This window comes from Thalia democratica, chromosome 8 (assembly GCF_965202585.1).
Source record: "Thalia democratica chromosome 8, ktThaDemo2.hap1.1, whole genome shotgun sequence".
In the NCBI taxonomy this organism is placed as follows: Eukaryota; Metazoa; Chordata; class Thaliacea; order Salpida; family Salpidae; genus Thalia; species Thalia democratica.
The window spans coordinates 34,680,502-34,706,389 of record NC_139172.1 but is presented as its reverse complement, the minus strand read 5'-3'; the positions used below and the strand labels follow the sequence as shown (position 1 = coordinate 34,706,389).

The following is a 25,888-nucleotide window of genomic DNA, read 5'->3' as shown; positions in this document are numbered from 1 at the left end:
AACGAATCAACACACTTCAACTGGGTTTTTAATGAAAGAATAATCTTTTATTCTTTCCATTAAAAACCGAAAGGTTTTTTCGTGCCCCATGACCAAATATTTTGAGCAATTTTTTTTTGTCGTTCAATAAACAATATGTTGCTACAAAATACTTTAATGTTACTAAATTTTGTTTGAAAATGTTTTTACCAAAAATAAAAAAATTTTTTTTTAATGATATTTGGCGTCTTCCCTATGGTCTTCAATTTTGTAATAATTCTTTTATTTTAAGAATTTTTATAATTTTGTTCTAAATACTCGGCAAATACTACACTAAAACTAAGTGCTACTTACACCTTATAAAAATTCATTTATATATAAAAGTAAACTAAAAAATTTCAAGTTTGAGTGGTGAATGTTAATGTTTAGTCAACCATATAGCGGTGTGAATTCCATATGTTTTAAGTCAAAATATAGCAGCAAAGCTGTAAAATTTTAGCAAACCAATATTGAAAATGTTAAGGAGTCAGAAAAATTTAAAAATAACACAGTTAAAGCCTCTATAAAACCTGGTATTTGAAACAAACAAAAAAGTTTTACATTTGAGATGAGTATTTATCCTTTCTTGTTCAAAATTAAAACTATAACTATTTTAGTTAAAATTTTATAAAAAGTTGAAATGACATCATGTTTTTTTAATAAAGACATTAATCTTAAAAAGTAGTAATTAAGTTTAGTATTCATTTAGCCCTAGTCAAATCAAAAAATAATGGATATCAAAGCTGAAAAAACTAGAAAGCATTTTCACACTGAAGTTATACTTGAAACAATTAAATTATAAATATTTACAAGTTTTAGTTTAAGAGTATTGATCAAATTAAATATTAAACTCAATTTATGTTTTAAATAATTTCTTACCATCTAGTTTATTAAAAAAAAATATCAACTATTGTTGATTTTATCATAATTTATTGAACAAAACTCAAACATTTAAACAGAATTGTTATACTATTTTTAGCACTTAGTCTTTTCTATCTTTTACAAAAAAAAAAATTTTAGAAAATAAGATTTTGAAATGTATAATTAAATGGTATTGTACAGAATTAATTTTACTAACTTGGCATTAAATATCTGACAAAGAAAATAAAACTGAATAAAAATTATACTAAATTACTCAATAAAGCAGTATTAGCTTAAATAAAGTTGTATTACAAGTATTTTTCTACAAGCAGGGTTGTCACTTTACCTGGAATTTAAGAAATTTTGAAAAAAACCTGAAATTTTTAACAATTTTACCATGTTTAGTAGTGAAGTTTGGATTTTACATAAAAAATCTATCATATAGATAAAAAATTATTAAAAAATACATTTAAAGTAGCTTTACAATATCTTTTTAATGTTTTTATACTATTTAACACAGTTTCTTACCTTAAACTTAACTTTCAACAAAAAATAGACCCAAAAATGTGTGCTCTTAACAACCTGGAGGAATTGTTAAAAACCTTGAGAAAATTTTGAAACAACAAGTGGCAACCCTGTATAAGCCATTAAATTTTATTTTTATCTTTGAAATTTAGTTGCTAGTTAAATATTTATTATGATAGTATCCAAGTATACTTGACAGATTATTGTAGTTTAAATACAAGCTGGTACAAAATGGAATCATTGAATCTTCCACTAGGTAAAAAACTGAATAATTTTAATTATCATAAAGATTAAGTAGCTACCTTTTATCAACACTTCTTAAAACTTTGATTGTATGCATTGTATTTATTATACATACTTGGGTGTCTAGAACTTATAAACACTGTATTTGTTAAAGAAACAAAATATTTTAAAACAAAAATTCTAAACTTTAGTTAGAAATGACAGCTGAATATATAACAAACTATTTCATCACACCTAGTTTTTTATATTTCAAGAGGAAAATCATAGCAAACTAATTAATGAAATTTATGTTTCAGAATGCCTGCACAACCTGGACAGCAGCAAGACGAGTTGGAGCAACTGCGAGAAGCTGATCAAGTACATGTGGGTGAACACCAGCATACTGCACAGGCACCTGTCTGTTTTGAACTGTCTCGTCTACCAGATCAACAAGGCGCCTTAGTGAGTTGTTCATTTGAATTTGTTCTGTTGTTGTGGTGAAACTTTTGTTTGCATGTGTGTACTTTGTTATCTGCTTGTTGAAATGTTTTGTGGAGGATATGTTTTTGATCAGTAGCTAAATACTTTTGAAACAGAAAGGAGTAAAATATTGTTTTTATCTACCAGAATAAGGGCATAAGGGGGTCCAAAATTATTTTTACTAAAAATAACATTGCCTCTTATGTAAAAGCTTTGAGTACAAACTACAAGCTATTTTTTATAGAGTAAAAAATCTAATTGAACTTTGAGATGTTGTAATTTTTGTAAACAGTTTCCAATACAAACGTATGGACTGCAAATCTTTTGGGTCAACTTTCTTGGAAATAAAAAAAAATCACTAAATATATATCTTCTCCTTCATTTTTTGAGCTAGAGACCTCAAACTTTTAGAAAACATTCCTTTTATAGTTTTAAAGACTTTTAATGTTGCAATTAAAAAAAAAATTCTATTAAAAAACAACCGTATAGGTTGTTTTTTTTAATAAAAATTTTATATTTAAAAATTGCAAAATTTTCTGCATTTATTTTTCTTTAAATATAATAATGGACTTCTGTAAAAATTTGATGAAAATTTGTTTAAAAATGAAGGAGAAGATAGATTTTTAATGAAATAGTCTTTTTTTGCGTGTTTGGTTTGACCTTCTATTAAAACCTGTTGAGGTCACCAACTTTGATTGCTTATATCTCAAAAACTACTTTGAATTTTTTCAAGCTGTCAAAAAATGTCTGATAGCTCAGATAAAACTCCATAAAATAAGATCAACTTGTAAAAATCAAGGTGGACCCTCACTATGCCCTAAACAAGGCGCTTTAGCAAGTGCTTCATTGAAATTTGAATTGGTTCTGTTTATTTTGTGAACAGTGTGTGTTTTTGGGTGCATGACTATTCAAATTCTGACATTTCTAATTTTAATAAACCAGCGTTGTTGTATATTATATGTTTAATTACAGGGTTGCTGCTCACTCTCAAGATAACTTAAAACAGTTTGATTTTTTTTAGGATGACTCAGGCCAATTCATATTTAAAATAAAAAACTCAGGATGGTTTTAAGGTTTCTGAAAATCTCAGGCCAGTTTTTTGATCATATTTTAGAAGAGTTTTACTTGGGTTATTTTTAATAAATTGTTATGTTATAACCCATTAAATTGAAAACTTATTTTTATTAAATTTGAATCATTTTAAACTTATTTCAAGGACTGTATAAAACATAGGATGACTCAGGACAGTTTTTGATCCTTCCGGATTATTTCTTTATGAATTCTTTACTAAAAATATGTTTTTACCATCATAGTCTAATTATATAGACCTTAGGTAATTTTTTTTAGTTCAAAGTTACTATTCAGACATATCATTATAAACTTTATATTGAAATTAGATTTTAAATGTAACCAAGTTTTTAGTTATTTTTCTTTATTTACATGTTGAAATACTTTTCTCAAGTAGTTATACTTTTTCTATATTGACAACTTAACACTTTTAAAAGAAGGTAAAAACTTTTAAAAAAAGTTACATGAGTTATTTATGATCAATTTTTTTATTTACTGTTAGTACCAAATTTGAAAAAACTTATTATTATTTTGTACAATTGCACATACTAAATATTTAGAATAGTTTTCAAAAGACAGATGTATGAGATAATTTTTTTTTTATAGTAATAATATAAAACTACAACTATATTTACTTGTCTTACAGTGGTGAAGAAAAGTTTTGGACTCTTTTGTCAACTTTATTATCAGAAAAACATTTTGTGGATGAAGTTATAACAAATCATGAAAAATGCATTCCTAAAAGTTTGATTACAGTTAGTTTAAGATATTAAAATATTCAAATTTCTATTTGTTTTTTATAATTTTTGTTTATTTAGTTTTTAAATCTTGGAGAGTTAAGTTTTAGCACTTAACTTTGTTTCAAAACTGTTAGAAGTATAATTTAAAAAATTACTTCTCCAATACTTAATTAATTGCTAGATACCTTAATGTTGGGTTACATGACAATCAAATTCTTAAATAAAAATTTTTAGGGCCATATCCCAAAAAGTAACAGCTATTTGAAAAAAAAAGATTTTATAGACCTAACAAATAAGATTATAATGTTATACAAAATCTAAATAAACTATTAATAAAAACAAAAAATTAATAGTTATTAAAAATTACTATATTTTAGTAAGTTCACAACTTAGTTTAGACATATCTCAAAAATAGTTTAAATTTTTAAAGAATAACACATTTATGCAGTTTTTATTAATAAGATTATGTGGTAAAATGTTTGATTTTTTTTGTTTATACTAAAGTAGATAATAAACAATAACTTAGAATTTTTGAACTGTCTTGCACTGTTTATATAGAAATGTAAATTTAATTTCTCATACTTAAATCACAAATTAAAGAATATTATATGATAGTTTCTGATGTATTTATGAGCACAACAAAGTGAAGTTTTTTTTTATAAAACAGATATTTTTTTATTTTATTTGATTGCTAAAATTGTTACAAAATTACCTTAATTTAAAATGAAAATAAAGCAAAGAATAACTGAAATCAAGACAAAATATTGTAGATTTTTAACTGTTTTCAACAATTGAAAGTGTTCTACAGCATATTTGTTCTACAAATTAAATTTTTGTTTTTATAAATTTTTACCTAAACACAGTATATAAATGATTTTTAATTAAGGTGGTATGGGGGTCATTCTTGTTATTTAAAAATTACGTTTTGTAGAGTTTAATTACAGCTACCAGATAATATAAGTAAGATGTTTTTTAAACAAAGGGTCAACTGCGGCCTACTGGCCTTATTCGAAATTTTGTTTCAACTAATATGATATAATTTTTTTCAAAATAGTATTTTAAAACTTTAATGTTATCTTTGAAATATAATCTAACCCTATTTCTTTGTTAAAGAAAATTGTTATAAACATGTTTTTTAAGGGTATAAGGTTGTTTTTTTTGACCTGCTGAACCCTGTTTTAGACTGAAGTAATCAAGTTTGATGAGTTCAACAGATTTAGTATCACAAGTTCCAACTAGAAAAAATATTTATTATAAGTCTATATTTTTCTAGAGTTTATAACTAGTCTTCTTCAAGTTTTAATTAAAATGAAACTTACATTAGATATTCTGGAGTTGATGATGAAGAGAAAAAAAAAGGTCTTTTGCGTTTTTAATGGTAGTTTTGAAACTTATACCATATATTACGGAAAAAAATTAAGAAATTTAGGGGTCATTAGCTGTAAAAAGGGTAGCCACAAGGCCATAATTTGAAACTTACACTAGATATTCTGGAGATAATAATGAAGAGCAAAAAAGATCATAGAAAGTTTTTTTGTTGGAGGGGCCATAACTTTTGAATTTTTTAAAAGGGGGCCTTTTGAAAAAGTTTGGGAACCCCTAGTTTAAATCGTTAAATTTTTATTTTTGCTAAAAATCCAGTGTGAGAAAGTTTTAAGTCCTAAAAGTTTTCCTAACAATTTTAAGCCTCTAGCACTTTAAATAAAAACAAAAATGTTTTAATGAATTTTGATTTACTGAAAAGAATTACATTGACTTATTTCTTATGTGATTTTTTTACAAAATTGACTATATCTTATTATACAACAGTATGAAGATTTTTATTAAATAAACATAGTTATATTTCATCTTTTGAGCTAAAATATAAAGATTCATTTTAGATTTTTGTGAAAAATAACCTTGAGTCCTTTTGGCCTTGTGTATTTTGTACATATTTTGTTTTAGATTCCTTGTATACTTTTTATGAATATTTAAAGTTTATTGTAAATCACACACAGTTTTACATGACAAATAGTTTGTAAAACATATACTTTTAATGAACTAGTAATTGACATAAAAAAGTATTTTATGTTAACTGTTAAAGTTTAACTAGTCGTAATACATTTAGACAATTCAAACATGTGGTAGTTTCATGTTTGAGACTACAATTTTTGACGCATACATTTTATCATGAAATAATCTGAAACTTTGCAGAAAATAATCCAAAGCTTGAGCAAAGTGTCGCCAGGCAATGAAGAGTTGTTCAACAGCATGTTTGTCATCGTGAAGCGCTTGTACAGCTACCAAACCCAATCACAAGCCCCCAAGATACAGTTTAAAACTTTTTTGCAAGTAACCGCATCTTGGCTGACCGCGTTGAACAAGTGAGTTGATTGATTGCTTTTTTTTTTTGTATAAGTTTAAAGCATAATATGTTTAGCATATTTATGATGTTGTATTTTGGATATAAGTACTAATCACTTTCGTTTCAAAAATAAAATAGTAAAAACACTGTGGCTTTATTTTTGATTTTTTTACTTACAAAGGTTTTAATCATGTAATTACAATATGTAATGTAAAAACCATGCATAGTTATGAATAAAAATTTTACAAACAAAAACATCCCACAACTACAGAGTGGATGAAAGTTGCGCAAACAAAGATGAATTGTTTGAGTTCACAGAGACTCTGTTGATCTACATCAGGGATGTCATGGCCGACTCCCTTGATACATTCAAGGTAATAGCTTTTAAATAATCTTTTAGTATTTCATGCTGTTAGTTTAAGATTGAATTTAGGTTTATTAAACATTAGTTAGAAGTTTTGTAGCTGTTGCATTTAAAAAAAAAGTTTGGGTTTTGAGTCGACTTAATGATAGGCAATTGTTTTCTGAATTTTACTTGAAATATTAAATGCAGTAAATTTAACACAACAGTAAGACTTGTAAGTAAAAGGCTGTTCACTTGACTTGTTAGCACTTGAATATTTTATTTTTATACTTTTCTATATAAAACTGAAAATATATTTTTGATTATCTGGTAAACTTTGTTCGCAAATTATAAATTTTAAAGTGTGTTGGAGTTAGAGCAGATTTTAAATTTTGTTGACCTTCAAAAAACATGCTATATGTTTTTAATTATCTATATACAAATATTAAGTTCTGTCACAATTTTTTTTTTATATATTGTTTTGTTTTCAGATGCAGCAATGCTTTGTTGAACAACTTTTACTTCCGACGTTAAACATGTCTTGCAAAAAAATAGTTTTTGGCAACACTTGTCTCAAAAACGCTGTAGAATCGTTGTATGTTGATGTGTTCTTCAAAAAGTAAGTTTTGTTTGTTATGGCCATTAGTATGAAACTAAGTGAAACCAAAAAAATAAATTTACATTAAATATGGTGATTTACTATTTTGTTGGTTATGACCATAAATGTAAACCATTAGTATGAAACTAAGTAAGGCCAAAAAAAAATACAAAAATGTTATTGCCTCATAAAAATATGTTGACTTACTATTTTAAATCTACACAGTTTATTGAAATTTTTTGTATGTTTTAGCAAAAATTATGTTATAACTAGCGATATTTTTCAAGTTGTGTTAAACTTATGTGTGTCCATTACTAGGTCACAGTTTTAGCTGTTTGATATTTTAATGGTCATAATATTGGTTGAGAAATTTTTTTCTTTTAATTTATCTCTGATCTTTGAATGTTTTTACTGTAAAAGTAACTTCAAAAAAATTTGTAATTGCTTTACATATAATATCTAGCATACCGTTAAATGAATATTTTATGATTAAAATGCCTATGAATTATAAACATGTATTAATGTGTTTTTCAGATTTTTTTAATAGCTAAGAAACTATATTCTGTTAAGTTGTTTATTTTTTTATTAATTTTTAAAGAGACTTGTAGTTGTAGAGAGACAATAAATAAAGATTGTTTGAAAAAATTGATAAACTCCTGATCTTTTCTTTAGTTTGCTCTTTTTATAAGTTGTTTTTAAAATACCAAATAGCTTAAGTACTTTCAAATAAATAAATAAAATTTGAACATTAGTATTTTAAAGTTTATTAGAAAAATTAAAATTTATCTTAAACTCCTAAAAAACCAAAAGACTATGTTTTTAGGTGTAATGATTTTAGAAAAGCTGTATATCATTTTGAATAAACAAACATTTGTTTTTTGAATTATCAACAAAAAAAAAATTATTAAGCTAATATTGTAAAAGTGTTAGTTTTTTAAAACTGCAAGGTTTTTAATTTTTAAGAAAAATACATTACTCATAAATATTTACACTGGAAACTTAGTGAGAATTTAGATTCTATTTTAGCCTAGTTTGAGCGTATTAATAAACCTTACGGATATGTAAACTACAACAAAAGTAGTAAACAATAATTTAAAGTACTTTGACCATTTACATTTTTTTAAAGCTTGCCAGTAAAAATATTTTCTAAATGATATCAATATTTGCTTATTACCGGGTCGCCGAAAAACCTGGAGTTTTTTAATTTAGGCTAAAAAAACTGGAAAAACCTTGAGTTTTGAACAAAATCACTAAAAAACCTTGAATTAAAAAAAAACTTTACATGTAAAACAGTAAAACCATATAGATAATAAATTTTTGTCATCGTTAATTTTTATATATTAAAAAAATTTAATAATAAAAAAAAATATTTAAAGTAACTTTACAGTATCTTTTCAATATTTTTATACTATTTAAGCAGTTTCTTACCTTAAACTTAACTTTACACTAACAATAGACCCCAAAATGTGTACTTTTAAAAACCTAATGGAAATTTTGAAAACCTGGAGAAAACTTGCCTAAAATATTTGGCAACCCTGTTTTTAGTCTTTACAAAATAATAATCAACAAAGTCGGCGAAAGTCTGCAGAACAAGTCCGGACTTCCGTTTGCCGTGAGACAAGCTCAAATTTAACAAATTTATTTAATTGACGTCACTAATCATTGCCAGCAAATGGTTGCTTCATGCGAAAGCATGGTAAACCGTCTGTAGATTGACGACTACAAGTTTTTTGGTTGTGACTGACTGATGAGTCCTAATAAGGACGAAACCGGTCTCGGTCTACCGAAACTTGTGGTCTGATGATCGAATTGGCATGATCAACTCTTTTTTTACAAAATAATAAATGCATAATTTTTGTAATCTGAAACTTTTAACAAAATTTTTTAAATGTTCGCTTCAAATTTTCATCTTATAAAGCTTTAACTAATTGACTTTTGAATCTTTGTATCTGTTTGTGTCGACTGTTGTTTTTGTGCAGCAATTTAAAACACAGTTTACAAAAACGACTTCTTACAACTAAAATAAATTTTCTAAAAACCAAATTTTATTAGTCTGCAATTACGTTTTTGTTCAAATTAATTTTACATCAAAGGTCCAACCACCTGCTGATGAAAATTTTCACCAAATCCAACGACAAGTCAGAATCAAAAGAGAAGAAGACGAAGAGCAAGCCGGAGGAAGTGTGCGATAAGCTGGTTGAAAATCTCAGCTCGGTTGAGGCAAGTAATGTTACATGTTTAGCAAGTAAATACATAAATATGTATGAGTTGTAGAATTTCTCCGACGTGGGACAATTTCGCTTTAGCTTAATTTTATTTTATATGATATTCAAGAGAATATTACATACATGTTAATGAAATACATTTTGTAGAAAAATCAAAGGTAGAATTACAATTGAATAAAATTTAACTGTTATAGAAGTGTAAGTATAAATAATAACAAAATTAAACATGTTCAACAACAAACCAATTAGGGTTTTTTAAAGCTTACAAAGTATCTTAAAACTTGAAAACGTAAATTTCTACAAGTAGTTTAGAAAACATGTTGTAAACTTATAATAACCATGTGAACATTGCCCCCATGTTGTTCACACATAAGAAGTCATAACATTTAATTACATTATTTTAACTTTTACAGAACTACGACGGCTACCTCTTTTTCTACCGGCACTTTCTGAAGTCGGACCTGGAAAAAGTGTCGAGCTTCAAGTTCTTTATCCAGCTGTACAATTTGGCTTTTGAGAGGAACAAGCAAGCGATGGATGAAAACTTTGTAAAGGCTCTGTGTGGCATGATCAAGGTAATTTTCTTCTAGAAAAACGTTCAATACAGTTGTTTACGCACTTTTTCTTATTCTTTAAATGTTTTGTAGATCTTAAAACATGGAAATGAAAAATTTAATTTAATAAAATCTTATATAGTTTGGTGCAAAGAAAGTTTATTTAAAGAAATTTAAAAAATAGTTTTTATTATATTTTACTGTTGTAGATTTGTTTTGTACAGTCATTTTGTTTAGTAAAATTTAATTATGTGTAAACTCATTGTATTTTTTCTAGATGAGTTGCGATTACAAAAGTAAGAACGTCTTCAACGAGTCCAAAGAAGATCAAAATGAATTTTATTCCAATTTGTGCTTGATCCTAAAACCTCTGGCGATAAAGTGAGTTTTGACTACCTTGTTTAAATCAGTGGTGTATAAAACACGTATGTAAGTTTTCCATTTGAAAATTATAAGAACTAAAATAAGTATTTATAGTCGAAAAAAACTATTTTCATGGTTTGATTTTTCTTGTGTGCATACAATTTTTACCTCCTGTAATATTATAAAATGTAAGAATGTGACAAATTTACAAGTTGAAAAAAAAGTTACAAGTTGTTTTTACAATCAATCACTTTTTTCTCGTATTGATGCCCAAACTAGTTTTGCTTTAAATTTTTATTATTTATTAACACAGTTTATTACTTTTAGTAACTCCATAATCCAATGTTTCACCGTCCTCTCAAAGATACAACATTCTTCAGTAGAGATTCACCTGCCCGTTATTTTCCACAAAATAACTCAGATGTACTTGCAAGTTGATGGTGAAAAATTCAATGACACAGATGAAGTTTTTGTGAAGTTCATCGATCAAATGTCGATCAGCATCCAAGTGCAGAAGGTGAAGTGTTTTTTAATGAAACAATATAAATAGTTGCTGTATAACTTGTCCAATTAAAATATTTTTTATTGATCAAATTTTATTAATTATTTTGCATTTCTGCTAATTTTTTCAAATCAGATAGTAATTTTTTATCAAATAAATCAAGTTAGACTTTTTAATATTTATTTTCTCAACAGCTCTTGAGCATATTTTTAAGCGCTATTGAGAACCAGGGCGAAATTTCCCAACACTTGGTGTTGCTCTTCTCCAAATGCGTGAGGCTGAATTTGAAAAACGCCAACAGAAAAGTTGTTTTGGACCTCGTTGAAACTCTGTTAGCAAAAATGCATTCCCAAGCTGAAGTTTGTTTTAGTTATATCTTAATTATTTAAATAACTCATATGTATACTTTAAATTGAATAAAAAGCTTTTGTAATAGATTTGTATGAGTTATATATTTAAAAATTTTAATCTAAAAACTTATTTGTAGGTATTTGTTTTTATTTAGTTTACCGTTTAGAGCTGATGTAAAATCACCTATTAATCTTTGAAACAACGCAGGTAAAAACCGCAGCCGAACCGAAGCACGCCGCCGGAGAAAAGCGGCCACTTGATGACACTATGGAGCTGAAAACCTCGAAAAGGCTAAAACTGGACCAGGGCGCAGTTCCCGCATCCACAAGCCGCACGTTCAAATTCGCCTGCCTGAAAATAATCAGAGATTTAATGAAGTACAGGCCCCTGTACTTGTTCGATCACGGAACTCAGTTTGACGCGAGAGTGGTGAGGATACTTGTTAAGATGGCGGATTCGCTTGAGGGTTTTGGCGAGTTCGAAGAGGTCTGGACCGGCTTGCTGTTGACGTACGACGAGCAGGTAAGAAGCTCAATTTTATTTATATTATGATTAAAATATTTCTTAGTAGTTCTATCGTTTCTATTATTATTATTATTATTGTCATTTTTGGTTGCATTATTATTTATTTTGATTCAATAAGTTGTTGTATAAATATTATTATTATGATTTTTACAGGTCGCTCACTATTGTAGACAAATCATTATTGTCTTTGTTAATTGCAACATTATTATCATTGGTAGTAGTAACAATATTATTATAGTTATCATTATTTTTACTGATCGTTCAGAATTTATAGTCAAAGTAAAATTAAACGAAGAGTTACTTTTCACAGGTGGTCGGCTTGCGCAAGTACCAGGTTGTCGATGACGTCACAATTGCCAACAAGTTTTGCGAGGGGGAATATTGTGAGAAGGTGGACGAACTGATGACGAGTTCAAAGTGCTGTGATGCGAGGTACTTTGCTGTCAAGTGGAACTGCCTGCGCCTGTCTTGGATGAGAGACGAAAAAGTTTGTTATGTCGTTGTATATTCTCTATTAAAGTTCAAAATATTTTGAAGTATGAATACATACACCCTGTTTTCATTTAGATTTCGTATGTTAACATTTATATTTACTGATGATATTTATTTATTCAAATTTTTTAACTCAATAGCTTGGTAGTTTTGTTTAGGTACATAGTTTTTATTTACTTGAACAAGTTCTTAAAACAAGCTGTAAACATTTTATTTTATTTTCTTGAATTCAGAAGCTTGTATTTAAAACAGGCGTGCATAATTTTATTAAAATCAATATGTTTTAATGAATTCTTATTCAAGTTTATATTTTAATAGTATCCTGAAAAGAAAGTTTCTGATCAAGTAACTGAGATTGAAAAGTTCCTGTCAACTTTGAAATGCGCGAAAAGCGAACAAGAAGTGAAATTGAGAGAAAAATCTCTCGATTTGCTCAACAACATGGCACCTTCCCTGCAGAAACTGTTTGGACAGAAATACGTTCTAACTGCTTTGATTAAAGACTTGCTGTCTGGTGAGTTATGTTTGATATGTAACCTTAGATTGCGACAACAATAAAATGTATGTACATTGGAGATTTGTTATAGTATAGTTTTCAATTAAATTTTATTCTGCAAAATAATACACAAGTAAGCTTGTACACACATACTTGTTTTTTTATTTGTTTCAAGTAGTATATGAGAACTTAAATTTTTTTCTTTTGTAACTCAACTTTATGTCGAAACTGAAATGTATGTGTAAGAGATTCTTCGTTAACATTTTAATTTACTTTATGTTCTGTAAAAATTATATACACAAGGAAATGTTTTTATGATTTTTTTTATGTTAAAGTTTTTGCTTTATATTATCAGTTTTTATCATTAATATAAATTAAAGTCAAATTTTATACTTATGATTTGTCTTGCAGTTGCCGAACTCAAATATGATGATCTTCAAATTTTATTCACAAAAGAAGATATAAATTATGAAAAAATCAAACAAATTCTGAGTAATACATTTACTAGTGCCAGTGTAAGCAAGGTTAGCTTTTGTTACTAATTTCAAAGTTTTATATAAAAGTAGGTGAATGTATGAGTGTTCTATACAAGTTTGTTTTGAAAAGTACTTTGTCGTAATCAAAAGCTTATTATTATTTTTATTCAAACACAACGTTTTATACTTAAAAGACTGTTTTAGATTAGGAATTAATTAAAAAAAAAATTTTTTTTTTTCAAATTGCAGTTTTATTTTTAGATTGTTGTCTTTGATAAACAAAGGTTATAATATTGACACTTCTTAGTAATATTTTATTAGTGTTACATATAAATATTTACGTACTATGTTTTACTAAAAATATTCTTTAATAAACTCTTATTTTCAGGCTGTTTTTTGTTTTTTTGTTAAAGTTTTAAATTTAGTCTAAATAGTTTACAATCGGCTGCATAACGTAACTTTACTTCTTAATTAAATGACGTTTCATAATTTTTCCCACAACTCTCTAATCATATTATCAATCTGAAACGACCGACCAACTCTACAAAATAAGTGTTTAAAAACAAACAAACAAAAGGTGAACCATCCGTGGAGCAACTTGTCCGACTGCCTGCACAAACACCACCTGAGAATTCCGCTCACCAGCAAATCGAGCGCGGGTAGATCGTACTGCTTGTTTGTGACCGCGCTCGCAGTATCACGTTCTGATTACGATGAGAACTGTGTCGTGTCAGTTGGAACGCATGGGAAGCTCCTCACTGTGATGCGCAGCCTTCTTGGTAAGTTTCAAATTGTTTTTGTTATTGAAATTTTTGTTATTATATTTTAACTGAAAATTTCTTTAATATCTTATCTAAGTAGCAACCTGACTTTAAATATAGTTTTAATTATACTTTTCTTTCTTAAAGCAATTTTAAAATTATGCTTATATGCACTTTTAATAATGAAATTGTTTCGTATAATATCATTCTAATGTGTTATATGATTTCTTAGAAATCTTCTTGGTTAGCTTGTTGTTAGCCTTGTTGATTAGGTTATTTTAGTTTTATTTGATAAGTACTAGTATTTTCTTATCTAAGCAGCAACTTTAATTCGAATCAAGTTTTGTAAAATTTCACTGAGATGCAAAATGTTATCAGTTAGTATGGTTATTGTTTATGTTATTAAAATTTTGAGTTTTTAACAGAAAAAACTAGCAATATCTTATTCAAGTAACAGCTTTAATTTACACCAAGATTTGCTTGTGCTTTTTTTCAGAGGAGATTTTAAAATTGTGCTTGTATTAACGTTTTATAATGAAATTGTTTTGTATTATATCATTCTAATGTTTACTTTTACTAATTACGACACTTTTTAGTTTTATACACCACAAAGCTTGGCGTTTTTACAACATTTGAAAAGTTTTATAATTATTTTTATACACCTCTTAAAGTAACAATTAAAAACTAATATCATAGTGATTTTAAACTACCACCAACTTACAACTCAATAAAACTGTGCTACTAATTTATGACAATCAAACGCAGTAATTTGAATAAATTTTTCATTTCAACTAATGCTATTGTCATTTTAGTTTATATAGTTTTTGAACTATTAAAACTTGTCATTAATACAATTAATATTTTTACAGTGAAAGATGCTAATCCTAACGGTGTCTGTTCAGTGTTATCAGCTCCAGAGTTTCTTAACTTGATGCATAACAAGTACAATGGGTAAATTTTCTTTTCAGATAATTTTCAAACACACGTGTTTTTAAATTTTATGTATACATTTTTATATAACTGTTCAAAATATAGATTTAATCTTTTGCTAACAAAAGATGCTAGTGAAACAAGTTGGCTGAAATATAAATAAAAACAAATTATACAGTAATCTTCGTTTACTGTACCAATACATGTTTCTGTGTGTTAACGAATCAACACACTTCAACTGGGTTATGTAAAAAAAATAATTACTGTAATGAAAATATTAACCTGTAAAAATCTGTACTTGTAGAAATTGTTTTAATTTTAATGAAAACATGTGTACACCTACTTTATTCTATGCTTCTATTCTCATATTACAGTGATTATTTTTTACAGAACCCAATTGAAATGTGTTGATTCGTTAACACACAGAAACATATGTTGGTAAAATAAAGGAATATTACTGTATAATTTGTTTTTATTTTTTCATTTTTGTTTATAAATTTTTTTGAGATTTAATGAAAAATAATATTACACTTATTTTTAAAGTATAATAATCTGTTTTTTTTTGTTTTATGTTAAATTATTTATTAAGTTTTTTACTTTGTTTTTATTTTCAGTTCAATGGGAAAACCACTAAACGACATTATCAATGTTTTGGTTCAAACAACTCTGTACACGAAAACCACCCACAAAATATTAGAAAAGGTAAATTCATCCCACCAAGTCTATGCTTTATTGCAAAAACAACAAAGCTTATTAGAAAAATTACAACTTTTTATGAGTTAAACTTTAGAAATAAGTGACAGAAGAACAGAAATAGGAAGTGCATAATGTTTAAAATCGTCTATTTTATAGCAAGTTAAAAATAGTTCTAAAGCAAAATATTCTCTTTTCAGCTTGTAAAAGTTTCCAAGCAAGCATCTTAAAAAATATCTTCAGTAGCAAACAATAATAAATAGCCTACAATTTATAAACAGTCTACATTATTTTAATCAACTACAAACAAAATTAAAAACCTCATTCTCTCACAGTGCTGCCAAACAAGCAACAAAGTTGAAATGTCATCAGCGAAATTCAGGGACAAAGTTGTGATGTCGTTAGTGAAATTCGTGCTGCAGGGAACAAGCCGCTTGTGCGGCATGATTGAAACGTCGCTTGGCAACCAGCATCACTTGTTCAACTTCAGTTGGTGGAACGACAGAATGAAAAGTATTGAGAACATTCAGAACAGGGAAAACACCCAACTCGATAGTAGGATGAAGTACTGCAGGGATCAACTTGAAACTTGTTGGTTGAATTTGTTTTTAATGATTAATCCAGTAGCATGTGTTATAAGAGTTACACAGTTTATTTAACAATTGTTGTTTGAGTTTTTTTTAAATGTGTAGAGTTGGTATATGTGTTTTATGTTATAAGTTTTATATTAGACTGCTTTTATAAAACTATGACAGAAAGTTGTAAAAATACTATTAGCATTAAAAAAGTTTATTTATAAAATTGTTATCCCATTTTTAGAATATAAGCTTTACTGGTTTTTATTATGTGTTGTTGGAATATTATGTTATTTTTGATTTTTTCTTAAAATAATTATTAGTTTACTTCGGTAATAGTTAAATATAATATTAAACTAAGAAACTTATTTTATAAATACTCGTCCAAAATATTCACATCTATAAAAGTCTAGATTTTCTTTTATGTTTGAATGTGCATACATAACAGACATCAAATACTTTTTTATAGTACGATGCCATATTTTTAACAGAGTTGGTTTTTAGTATCCTAGAATATAATTATTAATTCATCTAGATAATTTATAGTATCGTATAATGTAATTATTAAATACATCTACATTGTTTTATTTTTACAGGCTCACACTTCTACTCGAATTCCGCAGAAAAATCTGAAGGTTTAAATTCGGAAAAAGTTAATTTTCTTCTTAAGTTTTGTCTCGACTTCATTGACTGCAAGTTGAATGGTGATAAGAAGTTTCAAAACACAAGAAATTTCATGGAAAATTTCAGGTAGGCAATCTTGATTGTCTGATTTCGTAGTATTAAGTTTTGAAACAAATTCTGATTTTAATAGTTGTTTAAATGATGTATGTATGTTAACTTATACTTAGAAGTAGTTTTAAAAGTAAGTTTTTATGATCAGTTTTGTAACAATCTAAAGCCTTTGTAATATAAATTACAAGTACTAATTATTTTCTCGTTAAATGTTTCTCAATATAGAACTTGTTTAAGTTAAGTTAACGTATAATTAACTCAAAATTTATCTCTGCTGCTAAATATCAAATACGAAAGTTTTAGCTTTATTTATCAGCTAAAGTTAAAACAATATATTTGTCGTTTTTTTAATTTTATAGCGTTATAGTTTTTAAAATGTTTATCTGATACTTATAAAATAACTCGACTGCCAACATTTTTTGATTGGTTTATTAATATATATAAACTTCAATACTCAGTTTTTTTTCTAAGTTGACCAATGCTGTGAAATAAAGGTTGTCGAACATGAGATTAACTTTTTCTATAAATGTGAAATATTCCATATTGTACTGTTTTGTTTTATTAATAAAATATTTTTTTTTGATAACAGTATAAAAGACTGCGATGAAAGTTTTAAGAAATGTTATTTCAACGTGGTTATGTTTTTGAAGCAGTTGTCTTGTGAAATTGAGGTGAGTTTTTTTTTGTTATTAGTATCCGTTTTTATTGTTTTATAAAATTCATGTATTCTTTTCAATAAACATATCAGTTTAGTAGTTCCGTTAATTAACTTTTGATGTGTATAAATTAAGTTTTTGTTTTATAAACTTAAATATTTGTTGAATTAGGCAACTTCAAGGTCATTCAAACAATTTTAAGATTTTTCTAAACAATGATATTCTTGTTGCGTCTTTTTCAGTTTAAACTAACTTTAATAATTTACTTTGAAACACAATGATTAATGTTTATTAAACTTTTGGAATACAACCTAGAAAGTTTTGTTCAACCAATATTACGTTTACCTAAAGCAAATGTTCACTGTTCGAATTGTTAAATGTATTACTAATCACAGGGCTGGAAAGCTGGTGAATGGCAGCAAGTGATGGACAGTTCGCTGGGTTGCAGTGATGAAGTTGTGATCATGCTGATAACTCTCTACCCCGACAACCAACAACTCAAAAGTCAGTTGTTTTGTGTTTTATGTGAAATTAAACTTCAACTTATTGGTTTTTAATTAAAATCCTAATATTTAAATTTTAAGTTTTATAAGCTAAATTTTATTTTGCTTTAAAATTTAGTGAAGTTTTGTTTAAACTTCGATTAGGTTATATTTTTAGCTGTTTGTATATTTATTGCAGCTTATTTCGATTCTGTTTTGGAGAACTTGAACGAAAACAACGAACATTTTCACCAGTCCTTGAAATTTGTCAACACAATGACTTACTGTTACTATAAACAGAAGAAGACATTCTTCTATCTCACTGAAAAAGGTTTCATTTAATTAATATGATTGTCAATGTTTTGTTTTCAATATTAGGTAATCTGAACTTTTTATTATTGTAAATCATTGAAATTTGTAGATTATATGGTGTTCACATTAAGATTATTCAATAATCAGTTTGTATGATTAACAGACATAGTTAACTATCTTACTTATTAATTTAAATCTTCATGTGCAAAACAACAAAACTTATATTTTAAATAACCGCAACAGAAGTAAATAAATTTATTAATTAATTGTCTCAGTACACCACAAGACTTGAAAATATTTTTTTTTATAACTTTTATAAATTCAACAGAAGAAAGTGATGCGGAAATAGGGCAGAAGTTATCCATGGATTTCATGCGAAACGGTTTCGACACGCTGACCGCTCTGAACTTTTCCGATGATCGCAAAATCGCTCAAGCGTTGAAAGTTGCCGCCAAAATGATTGCTATGGGACCTGTGAGTTGCTGCATTTTGTATTTGTAAATAGGTCTACAATACGTTTCCTATTTTAAGTGTATTCGAAAGACTGTACGCTTAATGCTTTGTTTTTATTATCTTTCAGTATCTCATTATTGGATTTTCTGAGGAAGTTTTTTTTTTTTCATAATGTAAAGTTATATGTCAAATACAAGTATTTGAAATACATTCACGTTACTTCTTGTGTATATGGTATTTATATATATTTTCTAAGCCATCTTGTTGGACTCATAGGTATTTCAAAAATAAAAACTAAGCTTTTTTGTAGAAAATGATCGGCCCTCGTCAAATATTGAAAGTGTTTTCATCTCTGGTCAATGTTCCCAAATTAAGTCAAGATGAAGGTTAGTAATCGGATTTTTAATTTATTAAACAAAGAAAAAATCTTTACTAATAAGTTTGTTAGTAATTCGTTTTATAACATGTTAAACAAAATGTTTGTATGATTAAGCTGTTTGAATAAGGTTACTGCATGGTAAATAACTAGTTTGAGTATTTTAATAGTTATTTTATCATTTATTTAAAAATTTCTACAAGAAGATGACTAAATTTTATGGTTGGTAATTACACTAACCTTTGTGATTTTTTCTATTAAATTAAAAAAAACATTTTTAGCTTAAAAATAACTAAAGTTTTTTTATAAAATTAGTAGCTTTAATAACAGCTGAGATCTTACTCTTACTTGTTAGATATAGTACATTAACAATTAAAAATATATAAACTCAACAGGAAGCACGGAAGTAATGCTGCAGATGTACAATGTTGTGAACAACATTGTCGTCAGCTATAAGAGCGTCGCCATCGATATGATCGCCTGTGTCATTTCTGTCATCAGAAAAATACTCAACTACGTCATCAAGTTCAACACGTCAGTTTCAACTTCTTTTTATCCAGTAAAAATGATGAAAATATATTTCTGGATATTTGATTTAATTAATATTTACATTATTATATATAGATTTTATAATAGTAAAAACACAACTATCATTTTATAAACTGCGACAACGTTGCTTTTTTACGTGTAATATTTTTTGACTATATTAAATGTATTTGATTTTAACCAGTTTTTAGAGTTAAGAAGTAAAAGTTTCTTTGCATGTTTAACACTAACTTGTATGATGTCAAAGTGCTTAAATTGTACATGATACATAAAGTAACAACATTTAAAATGTTAATTATAGCAAGAAGCCTACAGACGAGCTGTGTGAAAAGTTAGAAAAACTTTGTCATTACATCGCTGATAAATACCCATCAGTTTACAAAAGAGTTAGTTTTTTTATTAATCCAGTTTTATTTGATTAATGATTTAACTTTCTGATTCTTTAAGCTTTGTAAACTTAATATATTAAACTTTGTAAAGAGTTTTTTAAAGTGTATATAAACTTCTTTCAATTTTAGATGTATGCTGGTATGTTTAACAATATTGGCAGTTACAAAATAATTTTATAACTAGTATTTCCATCACACTGCCTATAACTTAAAGAACCTTTTTTAAATTGGTATATTTAATATGGGTAATTAAATAAATTTGAATTCTTTCATGCATTAACATATTTATCACTTCAATAGATTTTCAGAAAATCTTGTGTTTAAACTAAAGCTTATTAATATGCACTCATTTTATACCTTTTCAAACACAGATATGTTGTAAATAAAATACAACATTACATTAGTTAAAAATTTGAATGTAGAATATTGCTATAAGAACAATTATAAAGTTATTATTAGTACTACTTAAATTTTGTTTCAACAGAGGTGTTCATACGTCATAATGGATTACGTATACGGAATTGCCACGTGTGACGTCACAGACAGCACTAGAGTTAGTTTTTTGGTAATTTATAATAGTTTCCTCAACCACAAGTATAACGCATATACATAAATATTATTATAACAAATTAACATTAACTTTAATATTAGTATAACAAAAATATTTCAAAAAAATTTCATAAATAGTAATAACTCCTAATTAATGACTGCACACTCAATATTTTAAGTAAATGCTTTGTTTTCATTAAAATTAGTCTGTTTAATTTTCATAAATGAAATTTTCAATCAAACACATTTTCACAGGAGAAACTGTCGACGTGCGTGTTCCACCTGATGTCAATTTGCGACGTGCACATCGTGAACATGATGGCCAGGCAGATTCCCAACCCATTGAAGCCGACCTTCGAGAGCTTCAACAAAAAATTCAACAGGGTGTTCAAGTACACCGGGAAAGTTTAATGTTTCATAATGTTGTTTAGGAAATTTGCTGTTTTTGAAATTTGGTAGAAATTTTTATAGGTTGTTTTGGTTGTTCATTTAGGTAACCTTTTTCACTAGAAAAGTTTTACAGTTTTTATGTAAAAGTATTTGAGGTATTTTACAGATGATTTTAATAACTCACGTGTTGTTTAGGAATTTTATTTGAAACTTGGTAAAATTGTTGTAGGTTGTTTTGGTTGTTCATTTAGGTAACCTTTTTCACTAGAAAAGTTTTACATTTTTATGTATAAGTATTTGAGGTATTTTTACAGATGGAGTGTTTATGGTTTTTAACTTTGATATGCACCTAAATAATATTTATAAATTTTCTTTGTTGAATTTTAACTTTAGCTATATATTATATCATGAAACTTTTAATTTCTTTAAATTATATTCAAGAAAGACCCAAAATAAATTAGACACAAAATATAATATTTTTTTAAATACTTTTTTATTTCCTAACAAACTAAAAATTATTAAATATACATTTTCAGCGTGTTTATACTACTTATTGAAATAATAAATATTAAACTCAGTTTGATGTTGTAACATTAAGATATGTTTTTTAATTACAGTATTTTAACATTTAAAAACAAAATAAGCTTATATAAAATTACTACATATTTTCCTGTGTATTTTAGAATTTTTCGAAGTTTATGTGAAAGTTACATTTAAAACGGAGTAACTATATATCTTACTTTTTATTATACTTTATGTTTATATTTGCTCTAAGTTTTTTTTTGTTTTTTATTCCGTATAATTTTATTTAGTGGAAAAACTTTAGAGAAATATAACTTTTAAGCTTGCAACACTTCTTACTATTTAACTACAACTTTTTGTCGTTAGGTTAATGTTTTACTTATAGCAAATTATTATTAGACCACTTAATATTTTTGAAGTCGTTTGAATTTTCAGTAATAAAAAGTTTTTTTATTAAATGATGTTGTGTATTACTTATAATCGCAACATTGTATAAAACTTTAATTGATGAAAATATGTATGTATAAGGAATTAATTCTGTTTTTTAGTTAAGATTTACCGTAATTTAAACTTAAAACACAAATACTACTGCATTCGTTTAAAGTTAGTAACAAAAGTTTTATTTTATTTAGTAAATACGGGTTTTGATCTACCAACTTTTAAGTTATTATGTCAATAGAACTCCTAAAACATCATAGCACTGAATTAAATAACCTTCTTAAAATAAATCAAAAATATCATTTAATTAATGATGTTTAGGCACTCAAAACAACTAGTAATTATTCGAATGATAAAGTATTTTGGTGGAATTATATTTTTTTACGGAGCTGTGGACTTTTAAAGCAAATATTATTAAATATTAGTCTTTTGTGCGCCATTAAGAAATAATTTAAAGAAAAATTTCAATTGAAATTATACAGTAGCTATAAAAGGCAGACTTTATTTACAAGTGTGTCATAAAACGTAGAGTTTAACATTTTAGGCAAGAAAAACTCAGAATTTTTGAATAACTTTTACTTTCAATGCAAATAAAATTTATTCATACCTTTAAGTTGTGTATATTTTGCACCCTTCAAAACAATATTTCCGTTTTCATAAGTTTGTAGGAGACATATTAGTGATTAGAAAAGTATTAATTCCAACAAATAGTTTTCAGACCAAACAACTACCTGTGTTATTTTATTAAGTTTTAATTATTTGTTTTTTTACACTATGTTAATATTAGTTCTAGCCATAAAAAATTTTAACATGAAAGTAGTTTTTCAATCAAAACACAACTTATGAAGTTTTGATTTAACGAATGCTTTGAAAAATCATTATACATATGGGTAGCTTTTATATATTGATATTTAAAAGCTGAATTTTCATAAAAACAAAGGGTTGTGAACTTATCCAGAAAGTTTTTGTTAAAATATGTATGTAGTAAAATTTTTACTAAAAAGATGTTATTAATCCAATATAAAAAACTATAAATAGATAACATATAAATACTTTTCCTGTGAACTGAATTAAAAGAAAGTATTCAGAATATCAATAAAAAGTACAACAGAATATTTCAACTAAACTTTGTTATCATGTTTATTAGACGTTTATGTCAGTTTTCATTTAAACTTTTAAACCAGAACTATTTTTAGTTATTTTGTATTTATTTGAGGTAAGAAATGTGAATCTTTAGAATCAAAAGTAAATTCAATTATAATCAAAAATGTGTTTCTTCATTTTAATAAAGTTTATTGAGATTAGTTTTTTATATTATTACCAGCTGCGAAGGTCAGCTCTCGTACTATTTTAAAGCTAAGACCTAATGAGCGCCTTCATTTTTTCTAACGTTTAAAACTTATCGACTATTCCACCTAAACAAATACTTTTTCATATTTTTTGATTCTTGTTACATCTTAGTCTTTTTTTATATTTATTCATTAAATCACTATTTCGACGAAATAGTATGAACAAGCATGATCGTTTCTAAGGGCTATCTTTGTGAATTTTTTTTTATGTAGGCTTTGTTTGAAAAACAATGCTTTTCATGAATAAAAATTTAATAATAATTAATAACATAAACCTTGACCGTCTGCTTAAAAAAAAAGTCTGAGTTCACGAGCTATCAATAGCAATGTTTTTTATTTTATTTCTACCCTTAGATTTCGTATTTCACTTTAAAAATTGTGGATGTTGCTTAAATCAAAACTATAAACTTTAGTTAAGCTAAAGGTAGGCAGCTTCGTATGAAAATGACTCAATATTTTTAAAATATTTATTTAAACTATATTTAAAGGAAAAACTCTATTGCAGCATTTAGTATAGTGATCATTTTTTAGTTTATAGAAAAAACATTATGTTAAATCAATTTTGTTTTGAAAACAATTCAAGAAAGGCAGCTTAGGATATTTACAAAAAATATGATAGTTGTATACTTTTGTTTTGAAAAACTTTGAAAGTGCCTTAGCATTAGTTTTTTTTTTATATAACTAAGGAGAACATCGAGAACAAAAGTTTTTAATGGGCCGCAATTTTCTGATCCCTGTATCGAGTATTGTATTTCTGTTTTTTTTTTTTAATTTAAACTAATTGTTTACAATGTTTTAGTTTTAAGCAATATATTTAAAAAAAAAATAAAATTAATTAGCGCTTTGTTCGTTTATAATATTTTTAAAACAGATGTTAAACATTAAAACATAATTATAACAGTTTAATACAAAATAACACATTATTATTATATTGTTTATTGTGCAATGTTGGACTCAGGCATCAAAACCTAAGCTACTTAAACAGGACACACAAAGAGATAAAGAAAAATAAACTTATATTCAACACTTTAAGATAAATAATATATATATATGTATTTAAAAACATAATTTAAATGAAAACACAAGTAACTATACATGAATAGCTATCCATATAAGTAACTTAACCTTAACAAAGATATTAAGTTAAAACATAGTAGTAAGTTAAAAATAATTAAATTTAGAAACAAAAACTATTAAAGTTAATAGATTATATCTTTTAATTTTATTTAAATTAATAAACTGAAAATAAATAAAAAAACAACCTGTATATAAAAATCAGACTACTAAAACTTTTTCTACTTTAAAATATGCTAAAAAGTTAGTCATATAAATTGCTGTAAAAGGTAAACTTTTGTTAAAGTAAAAGTTACATAACAAAATTTTTTCTATAATACTTTTTAGTTAGTATTTCTATAAAAACGAAAATGAATTTCAGAAGAGCAGTTATACTTTTAAACTTTATTATTTTTAAAGTGCTTTTTATGTTTAGTAAACTTACTTTAACACATTTTTATTATTCTTAACTTGGGGTCGTGCGGTGAAGTTCATTGTTTATTATTATTTACAAAATCTGCAAAGTTTATAAAACTTTTAAAGAAAAGAAAATTGACTACAATAAATAGTGAATTTCAGAATTAAAAATATTTAATTAAAAATCAGCTAAAATAATACATCTGTGCTTTAAAAACTATTTTTATGTTAAAAATTTTTTCAGCTCTAATATTGTTCATCCAATATTTCTTAGTGTTTTTAAATATTTTGTAGGGAAACTAAAACAGCTTTGGGGAATACCCAGTTTGCGACAAAATTCTGTAAACTTGACATATAGGTATATAAAAGCATAAGACTTACAATTAGTCAAGTTCACATAAATTTTTGAGATAAACATATTATAGTAGTATAAAAATATCTAATTAGCAAAGTTTTTAGTAATTAATTAAAAGCTTTATGTAAAATACATTAAACAAATAATTTATGACATAAAGATTTTTTAAAGATTAAGACCAAAAAAAATTTGTTTGTATGAATAAAACAGGTATTAGGATCAAAAAATTGTAAAATTCATAAGATTATCATTAAGCTTAAACTTAAACTAGTTTAACTAGTTTTAAAGGTGCAATTGGCCACTTGTGAGTCATTGATTGTTTTGCCATTTAGAAACTCAATGTTTGTTACCTTTAATTTTTCCATTAAGTATTTAAAATCTTCCCTACCCATATTTGCACTTGGTTAAGGTATTTCTCACCACAAACACCTCATTTTATATCTAAGTTTGTTGTTTAAGATAAATTGAAGTTCAAACTAAATTGAATATTACTCAGTTCAATGAAAACAGATCAAGCTGTGTGGCATAGTTTATAGTTTTTTTAGTGAACAAAATAATATAAAGTGCATTAACACAAACTTTTCTTTATAAAAACAATAGAATTTTTGCATACCTATTGTTAAATGTACAATCTAGTGCACATTTTTTTAATAATGTTGAATAATTGTATTTAAAATCTACAACCATCTGGACTTAACCTTAAAAAACACATTTTTTGTAAATT

At 26.2% G+C, this 25,888-nt stretch overlaps 1 protein-coding gene across 1 annotated transcript; it reads left to right on the top strand.

The window, feature by feature from the left end:
- The first annotated feature begins 1,635 nt into the window (after positions 1-1,635).
- On the top strand, positions 1,636-21,245 carry LOC145843174 (uncharacterized). Its single transcript, XM_082950634.1, has 29 exons — positions 1,636-1,660; positions 1,944-2,088; positions 3,821-3,929; positions 6,108-6,277; positions 6,530-6,632; positions 7,093-7,220; positions 9,293-9,419; positions 9,838-9,999; positions 10,256-10,359; positions 10,669-10,858; positions 11,038-11,202; positions 11,402-11,716; positions 12,030-12,206; positions 12,530-12,725; positions 13,119-13,231; positions 13,761-13,962; positions 14,814-14,895; positions 15,489-15,576; positions 15,903-16,158; positions 16,739-16,892; positions 17,467-17,548; positions 17,929-18,037; positions 18,215-18,346; positions 18,656-18,801; positions 19,091-19,166; positions 19,552-19,690; positions 20,004-20,088; positions 20,576-20,644; positions 20,896-21,245. The coding sequence occupies exons 1-29, from the start codon at positions 1,636-1,638 to the stop codon at positions 21,049-21,051; spliced, it is 4,005 nt and encodes a 1,334-aa protein (XP_082806760.1). The 3' UTR covers positions 21,052-21,245.
- The last annotated feature ends 4,643 nt before the right edge of the window (positions 21,246-25,888 follow it).

Excerpts from the sequence above, each read along its gene's own strand:
- LOC145843174 (XM_082950634.1), top strand. The coding sequence starts at position 1,636 with ATGGAATCATTGAATCTTCCACTAG. Across the intron at positions 9,420-9,837 it reads AAAATCTCAGCTCGGTTGAG|AACTACGACGGCTACCTCTT; the intron begins GCAAGTAATGTT and ends TAACTTTTACAG. Across the intron at positions 17,549-17,928 it reads AGTTGTCTTGTGAAATTGAG|GGCTGGAAAGCTGGTGAATG; the intron begins GTGAGTTTTTTT and ends TACTAATCACAG.